This window comes from Cololabis saira, chromosome 9, assembly GCF_033807715.1.
Source record: "Cololabis saira isolate AMF1-May2022 chromosome 9, fColSai1.1, whole genome shotgun sequence".
NCBI classification, from domain to species: domain Eukaryota; kingdom Metazoa; phylum Chordata; class Actinopteri; order Beloniformes; family Belonidae; genus Cololabis; species Cololabis saira.
Window position 1 is genome coordinate 15530094 of NC_084595.1, and position 12906 is coordinate 15542999.

The 12906-nt window shown below is 40.6% G+C and overlaps 1 protein-coding gene across 1 annotated transcript in view; it reads right to left on the bottom strand.

The window, feature by feature from the left end:
- Positions 1-9779, bottom strand: part of nos1 (nitric oxide synthase 1 (neuronal)) — a 53391-nt gene extending 43612 nt beyond the window's left edge. Inside the window, exons 1-3 of the mRNA XM_061729870.1 lie at positions 9028-9779; positions 4735-4837; positions 954-1091 (exon numbers count right to left, since the gene is read on the bottom strand). Of these exons, the coding sequence (XP_061585854.1) occupies positions 954-1091; positions 4735-4837; positions 9028-9749 (963 nt within the window). The 5' untranslated portion in view covers positions 9750-9779. The remainder of the gene's footprint in view (positions 1-953; positions 1092-4734; positions 4838-9027) is intronic.
- Between the last annotated feature and the right edge of the window lie 3127 nt (positions 9780-12906).

Here is a 12906-nt window from a genome sequence, read left to right on the forward strand (position 1 = left end):
ACGGTGGGAGGACGATAGAGTAACCAGGGTAAATCCATGCAACCTCAAGCCTGGCCAATTTGCAAACAGCCTCTCTCTCACAAAACGGGATCGGGCACCCCTCCATCCACAGCCATTTCTTTCGGTACACAGGACCATAGGCAGGCTTTATACATCGACTAGAACAGCAGCGTCCAGGTGCAACTATTCACAACAGCCAAGATGGCTGCAGAACGGTTATTAATGCCTAGATTTTACTGCAACATTGTCAGCAGTCATTCACTCATGTTCCTGCTCCACTGTGCACCATTTGGGATGTCTGTTGTGGAAAAAGGTCTGGTTGTTGCTCATCACATGCTTCCTTTTTCTGATGGATTTGCTCCAAATCCAATGGTTCTCCCACATGGAAATCAATGGCAAGTCCAGATCTTTGCCATGTTCAAATATCAGTTCCAATTTCTTCTGATGGAATATGAGATTATATTAATGAATACTGTCTAGCTTGTGTGGTGTCTGCTCCATACAATCAGCAAACGACACCCAAACAAATGCTGGACTCCACAACCACAAATATAACACCAATTAAGCTAGTTTACGGAGCGAATGAGGGATGGAAGAAAGTAGCGATGGAAGAGAAAAAAAAAGAGTGATCAATCAAGAAACTAATCAATAATAAATCAGTATTATAAAAGCTTCTTAACCTCCATGCCTATGCTAACAGGTACCCACACTTAGCTAAAAGAATTGCAGAAGATCATTTGTGTTGATTTAAGCAAGTTTCTGCAAGATTTATTTTTCAGATTATTTTTTTTTAACCCCCTGTTCCAGTTCAACATTCCACAAGAAACCAGCTGTTATAGACAGGCGTTAATCACAAAATCATAATGTTTGTCAGGTTTTCCTACAAACATGTGCACATGAACCAATGCAAGACCTGCAGCAGATGTTCACGCAGCTGCGAACTGGAGTCTTACCTTGCTGGAGCTGTGGTGGAGCACGTCGCTGTAGATGGTTCCAGTCTCCCAGTTCTTGATCTTTATAAAACGGGGGCATTTGGAAGGGCTGCCATTCTGCATCGGCTTAAGAGGTGCGGCGCCATCCTCGGCCGCAGGCTGGACAGAGCACACAGACATTTATGTGAGTCATTCATTTACATGGTTCTAATGTAACTAACTAATAGATTCCGACCCTCACGACACTTCTGGAGCAAACACGATAAGTTGTTTATGACTGGGAGTCATACTCGCGTCAGACTGAAAAGTGACACAGCCCTCCCACTGTCTGAAAGTTAATGCTAGTGCATGGAAAGTGGAGTTTCAGATAAAAATGATTTAGTGATTTAATGATTTAAGTTAGCCATTATTTGGAAGTCCTTCAGCTAAAAAGGGTTCAAACAAAAGTCTTCATATTTTCCACAGCAAACCTCCTTGTGAGAGTCTCTTATGGAGAATAATAAAATCAGAACTCATTACATTCTCTACCACCTCCATTCTGGTTCTAATTTCCCACTCCAGAATAAAGGCGATTGGCTCCTAACAGCAGGTTGATGGTTAGTCAACTTTTGCCCCATTGGGTTTTTCCAATGAGCTGCTATTGACTGATGAATGACTGCAATTTGACCTCAAAGCCAATTATCAACTGTTCCTGGAGAAAAGCAGCGAGTGATTTCCAGAAATCGTAGTTGTCAATAGCTCACCTTTGAAGCTCTTTCACCATTTCCCACAGTATTGTTAATTACACCGTGGTGCAGCTTTCTGAACAACAGGGACACAATCACCACGCTTGCTGGGGAGACGAATACCAGCAGTGTTACACTGGGTGAATCGTAACCGTCTTTGTATGCACTCTGAAAATGCAGAGGGGAATGTGGAAGTTTAAACTGAATTGATTTTACAAACTCCACGAGTGAAGACTTTTGTTCATGCTCTGACAGCTGTCCCCCCCACCGTGTTGTGCCATTATGACTGAGGTTGTGGATCAGATCCTTGTGCTGTAAAGAGACTTGATCAATGTTGGCAAAAGGAAACGAGATGTGAAGAAAAGATCTTGTATGATTATAAACTACATAACAGTGTTAATGGATCTGAGCTCACACAGAGTTGCAGACAAGTAATTAGCAGATTAAACACACCTCCAGTAAATTAAACAGCTGACACTACATGACACAGATTCTGACTTTAAGTGTCATTCCCTGAAATCTACCATATTTCTTCACAATTTATGCTGCGTTATTTTGTGAGTCACTACTTAAATGTAGGTTTGGTATGAAATGAATAATAGAGATTTGAGTGTGAAGGAACAACAAACCCCGCAGGGCACAACATTTACAGGCTGATATCTAAAAGCAACCTCCAGTTCTCAAGCAATTACGGTTCAATGTCTCCTAGATCCTAAAAATTAAACATGTGATTCAAGTTCAAAGCTCAAGACTGAATTGTTTTGTCCTCTACATGCAAAACAATATACAATACTCAAATGCACTTTTCTGAAATTGCCTGTTCAATTTATTTTTTTTCCACCCTCCACTCTCAGATTACATTTTCTGTGTGCAACACTCTATTTGGAAAGTACTGGTATTAAATTTAAAATACATAAAGGATCACAGATATTAATCAAGAGAAAAAACACTCTTCTGCATACAATACTGTGGCAGGGTGGAGGATTGGGCGTGGCCTGCGGGGAGCAGCACACAGGTGGCGCCTGGTTCAATCAATCTCTCCACCCTGCCTGGCTATTTAAACAGCGGCTGCACACCAGCCAAGGGTTCTGCTCGAGGGGACACAGAGTGTGTTGATACTCGTCGGTAAAAAACACACCTGTGTCCAAAATGAGGTCCGAAGGAAAAAAAAAAGGGGGAGGAACAAGAAATGAAGATAACAGAAGCTAATCTGATGAAGATAATTGCATAATGCACCGTGATTACCAAAGTCTCTCTGCTAAATGTAGTTATGCAGAGAAAGTTCCTCATCCAGCCATCAATTAAAACTTTTGATGGAAAACTGAGATGATTAGCTGAAGATGGGGGGTAGATGAGAAAAGATAATAATGCAAAGTGAAACTGACAGCCTGAGGAGGAGAAAAAGAAGCGCTTTAATATTAATAGAGTTTTGACGACGAGTAAATTTGTGATTTGACAACTAACACGTTACTCAGTGATGACTGGATGTTACAAAAAGAACTGAGCACATTTTCTGGTTCAGTGGACTTTAAGAGTGTTTCTTGCAGATTTCAGATCACATTCAGTCACATTTATTGAATCTTTCTTAGAGAGATTCATAAACATTTTTGTGAGTACACTTATTCAGCTCCATAGTTGTGATGAGAGGGTCTATAGACGATTTTCTTCCCTGTGGATCCAGTAATCCAGTCTGACAAAAACCTTCACTGGGCTAGCTTAGCCACTAACACCTAATCCAAGTGACAAAATAAACTTAAAAAGAACAAAAATGGTATTATTTACATGTCATGCCTTGGTTCACTAACATTGTGTAAAATGAGATGCAAAAAATTCATATGCAGAACTAGGTACTTTGGCAAATCACCACTACCTGGGCGCAGTCACTGCATGAAGCAACACTGTTGCCAGGTAACACGTCAATAGACAGTTTGAAAGTAAAAGCCTCAGAAATGTCAAGATGGCCCCACCTGCAGCAAAGACATTCATTTTCTGTCAGCATCTGCTGCCAAACTCCACATTTAGGCCGCTAGTCCATGCTGGTTCGGACTCTTAGTGGTTCAGCTGCCTCCAGCTCAACCTCCAAAGCCTGTGGTTCTCTCTCTCTGTGTTCTGGCAGCTCAAAAAGACATGGCTCTGGACCACGTGGTCTGAAGTTATCATCATCTGATAGTTAGCAATCACGTTAGCTGGACACTGGCAGTTACAACAAGGTTTTGGGAGTGCTGAATGCTATCACCCCACCCAAGAAGTGAGAGGCAAGTGATTAAGTTCCAACAAATACACCGTTAGGGTCGTGGTAAAAAGGTACTTTCTTTTTTCCCAGACAAAAAAAACAACATACCGAGTTAAGCCTGTCAAATTAAACAACAACCAGCAAGACAAATTTGAGATTCGCCTTTATTCCAGTTCAGTAACCTGAACTCACCTTCTAACAACAGAAAAGAAAATTCAGTTTGGCCTTTTAACAATATGTGATATACATATTCAATATGAATATCCTTAAAACATGCATAATTTAAGTCTCTTTGCCTGAGAGGCTGGATTATACTGAGATGGAGCACATCTGATACAGAGATTCGGATCATCAGACGCAGACCTTCTGGAACTGCGTAACTCACATCCGGTCCCATTGATCACGGCACGTGTGACGTAAGAAGTGCATAGATCAGGCTGACCATGTGCAGATTATGCTGCTGTCTCCACCCCAGACGCTCAGACTTGTGACCGGAAACTTCACTGTGGATGGCATAAGCCGGATTTAAAACGGCATCAGCCTGCCGCTGGAACGATTTAATGCCAAGGTGATAAGATCGTAAGCAAATCCTTTACTATTGTGTGTAAAGCTGTGCAGGGTGGGATGGTGAATCTGTTGACGCATGGAAGGAGCCAATAGTGGATCATTAGGCAAGGTTGTGGAGGTACATGTGCAGCGTTGAATGCATATGCATTACACAGAGTTCTTCTCTTACTTTACTGCACAATGGCCAAAAAAAAAAAAGAAAGGTTGATTATATGGCACAGTTGCACAGTTACACCCTTACAAAACCTCTAAAAACTGAACATTTCTCTCACTTTACCTTGTCACAGTCAGAATTGTTGAGCACCAGCGGCATGTTTTCCAGTTGTTTCTCGATATCTGGGGTCAGCTGTGGGGCCGTGCCATTTCCAACACTGTGGTCCCTGGAAGTCATATCATTTTCTGTCAGATGTGAACTTAGATCTTTTGGAAAACTACTCGCATTTCACCTGAAAACAACAAAAATCCAACCAAACCATGCACATAGATGGTAAATATGAAATCTCTCTCGCTTTCAACAAATAAAGCAGTTCAATCCCCACAATGCTGTTAAATCAAGACAGCCTGCACTATTTCTCAAGACTTCACACACCCACGCAGCAATCTCTCTGCTCAAGACTTTGTGGGTGAAATGAGGAAATCGATGCTGGGGTGGGGCTACTTGTATCTGACTAGTAGGGTTAATGAATTCTCACCACAGCTGAGTATTAGCGTAGCCGTAGTGGTAAATCTAGACATTGAGGCATAGAGGGTACTTTTCGTTGCATTGATGGTTGTGCACTTTATTACGTGGATGAAGATGCTGTATGTTCCTGGATTATTTTAGAAACGGAACCCATTTAGATTTGTTAAAAGCTGAACTCAAACCTGCTCGCACTTGTCAGAAAAGTCTTGAAAAGCAAATGATGAATTAAGATTTCATTAAGCAAGAGTTTGCCGTTTGTTCTGCAAGTGTAGGGAAAATATACGGAAGATCTGAACAGCAGGAGACATCGAGCTGTGACTCCATGATCCTGAGAGACTGAATGAGAGGGGGAGGGGGTATCTATGAGCTGCCACTGTGATGAACCACGAGAGATTAACAAATACAGCAAACTCATCTCCATGTTGAAGTTTACATCCTTCCAATGGAAAACGCCCACTCTCATTTTGTCTCCTCGTGTCTTTCACACTCACCTCCCTCCAACTCCCATGAGCATGTGTCTATGCTAATTGTAAATCCTCACAGGCATCCATTCTCCCTTCCAAACTCCTTGTCACACTGCATCTCTTTATCGCCACATTTTGCAAGAGCATATTCCTCTCTACTATTCAGAGGTGGAGTTCAAGAACGCGGACACAATTGGCGAAGTTATATGTGTCATTTAGCGGAAGCACTGAGTCACGTCCAGCGTCACAGCCGAACTGTCGAAATAAAAAGAGCTTCTCTTCCCAAAACAAGCCACATTCATTATATCCTGTCCCCTCATAGATAAACAGTCATTAATGCATCATTTATTGCAGAAAAATATACTTTTGTTTTTTGTTTTAAATCTTTAAAAAAGGCCTGTTAATCAGCAGAACTGTTAAAAATGTTACTCTTCTTTCCAATTTTCGTGCTCCAACAGCGCTGGGTCTAAACTTAGGTGGGAGGGACTGCATGGAAGCAGAAAAACAAACTGAGAGAATGTAAACTCTTTGACCAGGTTCCTGTCATTTATTATTAATTGGATTGGATTAACAAGCATCCACTATTAATGAAGCTCATGGCAGACTTGCAGTACTTAAGTTCAGGACTCAGACTTCCCACATAGCATCAGCTGAGGAAACAACAAGGACGCTAAAATGCAAGGAGAAAATATCAGCTTGTACTGATCTCTGGTGTTGTGTATCCGGCAAGTCGTCCCCGAGAAAAGCGAGAGCTACAGCTCGGGTTTGGGGTTAGTTTAAGGCAGGGCAGTAGGAAGAACTATAGCTGTAAACCTTTGAACTATATGGACTAAAACATTCATTTAATGTGACAAGAACATGCGTGCTAAGAAATGCTTAAAATGTGTTTTAAGACCATGCATGTATTTAAAAAGCTGAAATCTGGGCCATCCGGATTGGGATTCACTTGGACTGTGCTCAGATTTTTCTTAAATGACTTGGACTTGTCTCTGACTCAAATACCTGGGGACTCAAGAATGGGCTCGGGCTCGAAGTCTGGAGACTCAAATGCAATGCTGGCCCAGGTATAGGAATTTAATTCTCAATACCCCTGATTGTGGTACCAGAATTAGTATAGTTAATGCCAAAAAAGAAACTTACAGTGAAAAATAAATCCTGAAAAATAAATCCTGTTAACTGAAAATCTAGATTTTTATAAGACTAAATAACAATGCTGACCTAACAAACAAAACAGAACTGTAAAATTCACATTGTCACAATAATTGTTGTATGCCTTGTTTTTTTTATGTTTGCAGCTTCATTTTTCTAATAAATAATCCTTTTTTAATCTAATTACTAAAAAAGAAAGAATAAAAGATGTTTGTACTGTAATGGGTTGTTGATGGGATTCTTTCATAAGACTAAAAGTAACTAAAATGAAACAAACTAAAAGATGAAATTAAAATGAAAACTACTAAAATATCAAAAACTATCGTAACTGGAACCAGAGAGCTACAGAGTTGACTCTCAAACTGACGCCAAAGCAAAGTTGCCATAACGTGCAGTTCCTCGAGTGCCCAATAGTGGCTGTCTTCAAAAGTGAGTCAGTCTCCACCAACTCCCACATTTAAACATCCAACTTTACAGCAGAAATAAGCATGTATACAATGGATTTCACATTCATAACAATTCAAACACAAATACAGGTATATGCATAATGAAGGCTCTGGACTTTTTTTCCTTTTTGCAGTTTACTGTGTTAAACATCATCTAAACAAACTGTGTTAAGCGTCTTTGCACTTTTTAGCCAAACTTGACATCTGAGCTATGAACGAAGACCTAATGGAGCATAATCGTTCTGATTTTAGAGATGACATGACCTGTTTTAGTGTCAATTTTCATACAAACGTCTACTATCAGATCTGGGCTGGCCAGGAAGGGTCAATATTATTAGAGAGGACCTTTTGACGGGAAGAATATTGCCTAGTACAAAATTTGCACCTGGTTCTGCGACTAAAAGCATCCCCTGCGATCTCTGAACAACCTAACATCTGTTTTGCATTAGCTGGTACAAGCAGGATCTCATTACTATGACAGTTTAAAGAACAGCTGAATGTAATAACCGTCAGTATGCAGGCTTCCAGAAATGTCCCTTCAAATGACATCAGTCAGAAGCCAGTGCAGCCAGATGTAGCTGCCACTGGTCCTGGCAGGAGACTCCTGGGCCAGACGCTGCAGCCTATAAATGAGAGGCCATCCGGCTGGCCATCCGGCTGGCCATCCCTCGTCTTCTCCATCTAAGCAAAATTGGCCCCCTGACTGTTTCAGGGTAGCCTCCTGGAGCACTGGCTAATGGCTAACAGGTACAGTTTGTCATGGGGAGTTAGGGTTGCCACCCGTCCCGTAAAATACGGAATTGTCCTTTATTTGAGAAAAAAATGTTTAACTTTTACACCATATTCTAGTTGAATTATTGAAATAAATTAACCTTTACACCATATTCTAGTTGAATTATTGAAATAAATTAACTTTTACACCATATTCTAGTTGAATTATTGAAATAAATTAACTTTTACACCATATTCTAGTTGGATTATTGAAATAAATTAACTTTTACACCATATTCTTCACCTGTAGGCTATATTATACATCTGGGCTGATGTGGACATACAGTAGCATAGGAGGCTATTTCAGTTGCTAGTATGGTTGGCTGTCTGTAAAGTCATGCAAGTTCAATGCTATTAAAGCACTTTAAACTTGAAATCAAAGCATTTTGTTTTTTTATATAAAAATTTTATATAAAAATAAACACATTTTTATTCAGTTTAGAAGTTTGGGGGCTTTTTTCTTTTGGCTCCTGCGCTGCTGAAATCAGGGCGTCCCTTATTTCTATTTCTGAAAGGTGGCAACCCTATGGGGAGTCCTCATTTCATTTCAAATTCCAGTGACATTCAACCTTATGTAGAAAAAACGTTTTTGAATCCCTTTCACATCACAGGCTAAACAGGTAGTGTGACAGCTTTTAACTTTAACAAGTGTAGAAACTCGCCAACCAGATATTAAGGTGAACCGTCATAGCTGCTTCATTAATTACAGAAAGGCAGCAAGAGAATCTTCTGAGGACTGTCATTTGAAGCAAGGTTTCTAGAGGCCAGCATGCAGACAGTAATTACGGGCCGCTGTACTTTAAACTGAGTCATTGAATTGACACCCTGCTTGCACCAGCTAATGTAAAACAGATGTGCAATCTCTGAGGTTGCTCAGAGATTGCAGGGCGGGGGTGAGAAAAGTGCTTTTAGTCGCAGGACCAGCTGCAAGTTTTTGTACCAGCCACTAACCACCCTCTCAAGGGTCCTCACTAATTATATCTGCGCACCCACTGTGGCCGTCATTGTGAATGGGGATGGTAGACAATATGCCAAAACTAATGGACACTACAAATTACCATGCCACTTGAACCTCCGCATCTCTTTTCCCAGCATTCCTCTGGCCTTCACCGTTGATCTCCTTTTTGCTGTTTCTGATGAGGCGTAGCACCGGTTCAATCTCCTTAAGCAGCTCGTTGTTCTCCTCCAGTCCGTTGCACAGGAGATCTCCACAGCTCCCATCCCTCATTAGCAGCGGGTCCTGGCCTTGCATGCCCCCCCTCTGCAGGAGGGCGTGGGTGATGGATGGAGAAGACAGGTTCTCAATAGCTCTGAGCTGGGGCTCCTTGTTGAGCTGCTGGTGCTGCCCGGGGCTGTAAGGGCTCAGAGGAGACCGATGCTCGCAGGATTTTGAGGGTGGGACGGCAGAGCGCGTGATTCTCACCGTGCGCTGGCGGCCGTCTCTAGACAGGGTTGTCTCCAAGTGGGTGGTGAAGCCCTCGGGGCCGCGGAGGATGAGGACGGCATGGCTCTCGGGCAACACGTTCTTCAGTGTCTCCAGGGCCCGCTCATAAGAAAGGTCCACCAGGGGCTTGTTGTTGACAGCCAGCACGATGTCACCCACCTGCACCAGGCCGCACTCTTCTGCTGCACCGCCGCGAATGAGGTCTGACACAATGACGGGTGGCTTGGACACTCTCTGCTTCACCAGAAAGCCCAGACCGCCAACCTTCCTTTTGAAGAGGCGCACCGAGATGATATTGGGCTGCAGCTGGCAAACTGTGGGCTCGGAGTCCTGCATCGTGCCTCTGTGAGATCGTGTGTGCTTGCGTTTTTGTGCGTCCTCAGGGATGTTTCTGAAAAGCAACAACACAAAACAAAAAGTGAGACGGAGAATGGGGAACAAGTTCTATCAGTTATGTAGTTCATCAAATTTAACACCAATCAAACTTAAATATGAGTCATCAAGACAATACGTGTCCAGGAAGTTGTATTACAGAAATGAGATGCAGATGCAAAGTAGTGTCATCAGAATCTATTAACTACTCATATTTCTGCATAACAGAAACTAGAAATCAGACTGTAATTTTTGTAAACCAACCTTTTCTTAGAAAGAAAAAAATAAGGAAAACCAATTTTCTTGACACTGCATTTGAAGCTATTAGTTTACTTCGATGTAGAAATGTGACTACGCATCAGACCAGAGTTCCCACTCATTATGCGCAGTGCTGTGCAGAACTCTTAGACATCTCTACCCGTGTTGTTTTTAGCAAAGTTATGATGCCCGAATTTATTTTCCAGGCTCATGAATGAGACGGCACACAAAGTAAAACCCTGACTCTAAAGTCAGGGTCTTCCAGGTCAGAGTTTGGTAGTGATGTGTTTCCCACCTTCAAAGTAAATGCACGGATAAGGAAAACAGATCACACACACACACAATCCCAAAAAGAAATAAAAAAAAAAATCACTAAAAAAGAGCATATCAAAATAGCCCTGAAAGGACACAAAACAAACAGATAATGCAACGGATGCAACCACAAACAAGGACAAACATCTACAGAGATGACAAAAAAGCCACAAAGACAAATGTATTTCCAGAACCATGAAAAGTCTTTGGAACCAATAGTCTTCCATATTTATTTTCCAATGTCTTTGACATACAAAACACAAACTGTTGAATCTAAATGGACTGGAAAGTACAGGGCACTCTCCTTAACAAGAGTTTAATCTGTACTTGTTTCTAAGCGAGGTCACATTAAATACCGACTTGTCCATCCAGAGTCATTTTGCTCTGATCATTGTCTGGTTTTATTTTGTCTTTATGCAGACCATTCCAGACCAATGCGACTGTCAGCGGCAGCAGGGGTGCCTCCAAAACTGTTTCATAGGGGGGGGCAGATGGGGCCACTTCAATTCTTGGGGTGGACACCAAAACTAAAAGCCATCATTGCATAACTGTATTATACTATTGTAGTATACAGGCTCAGAAATACTTTTTTTTTTAACTTTCTAACTTGTCTGCATATATATTAATGGTTAATACCATGTTGGTAAAAACCTAAGACGTATGCATTTTTACGCAAAGGCAAGGCAAGTTTATTTATATAGCACAATTCAACACAAGGTAATTCAAAGTGCTTTACATTGACATTAAAAGCGGCTAGCATAATTAGACAGTAAATAACAAATAAGATTGAATAAAATTATGAATAAGATGATAAGAAAAGAAAAGTAAAATAATAAAAAGCACAAGCTGTTAAAAATAAGGTCAGTAGAGTACAGCAGGTAAGTATTTAATTTAGGAGTACGCTTTAGTAAACAGTAATGTTTTTAGGCCTGATTTGAAGGAGCTGAAAGTTGGAGCAGACCTCAGGTCTACAGGAAGTTTGTTCCACCGGTGAGGAGCAGAATAACTGAACGCTGCCTCACCTTGCTTGGTTCTGGTTCTTGGGAAACACAACAAACCAGATCCAGATGAACCTCAGGGGTCTGGGAGCTTCATAGGAACTAACAGATCAACCATGTATTTTGGTCCAAGACCATTCAGGTCTTTGTAGACCAGCAGTAAGAGTTTAAACTCTATCCTTTGAATCACTAGAAGCCAGTGTAGCGATTTCATGACCGGTGTAATGTGGTCCAGTTTCCTGGTGTTTGTAAAGACTCTGGCGGCAGCGTTCTGGATATATAATATATATCATATCAATATATATATATATATATATATATATATATATATATATATATATATATATATATATATATATATATGTATATATATATATATATATATATATATATATATATACACACACAAACACAATTTTTTGTTTTATTATTAGGCTCAGAAATACTTAAAGAAACACCTACTAATGTGCATTTTGCCCAAATAATTTGGGATGAAATGCATAACTGACGATAGAATCTATGTGACCGGCAAGTGTTTTTTTTTTTTTTTTTTTATTGAGGCAAGTGAGGTGGCCAGCAAATGTATAAGGGGGGGGGGGGGCGGCGTGGCCACCCTTGGCAGATACCATCAAATTAATTTCTACCTCTACCAATGAATGAGTCTACATTGTTTATAATTTATCACCATATAAATGTATATCTCTACCTTAATAAAGACATTGAAAAATAAATAAGGATGTTTTAAGTTTTGATGAAATAACATTTGGGGTTCTGAAGCAGCAGCAGTGTCTTTCCATTTCACATCTCCTCAGAGAAAAGCTACAGAGCACCTCATAAATCCCATCCGAGCAGAAAATAATATGTTGTAGCATCAAATTAGCCTTTCTTGGCCTCAGATTAGTATTTCGAGTTAGGATGATTTACCTGGACTGGTAGAGCATTCTGGCTGTCAATATTCTGTTCTGCTTCTCAGCATTGCCGATTCCTTACAATGTCAGGCTTTTGAGAATAAGTTTGTTCCCAGTGTAAAGTAAACTGTCAAACTATTGCTGTACAGTTTAACTTGCTCCTTTTGGGAAGTGTCAGGTTTTGTGCTGGACACAGATCAAAAATACTGAAAGCTTTTCATTTCAACAATTTTTCTTTTTTTTTTTTTTAAGCCATGAGTTATATATTTGTCCCTTTGCAGGAGACATCTCACCCGTTCACATTTATGTAAAGTGACAAAAAAGAACTAATTCTATTTTTAGCTCAGAAGATCCCCCTAGAGGCATGGAGGTCAAGTCGCTTGTATGATACTGTTGCACTGTAGCCTGCCTGCATACATTTAAAAAATAAATAATTTAGAAATCACGGGACACAGAAACCAGGACAACCGGAGGACAACATAAGACGTCACCTGACCAGGTGGATAAACAGGATTTTTGAAAAAGTATCATTGATTTTGATGTGTAATGTCAAAACTGTAACAGTGTCAATGGTCATAAAAAAAGAAAAAAAAGCATGAGACCCAGACCATGATTCATTGAAATAATCTAATATTCCTTCAAATG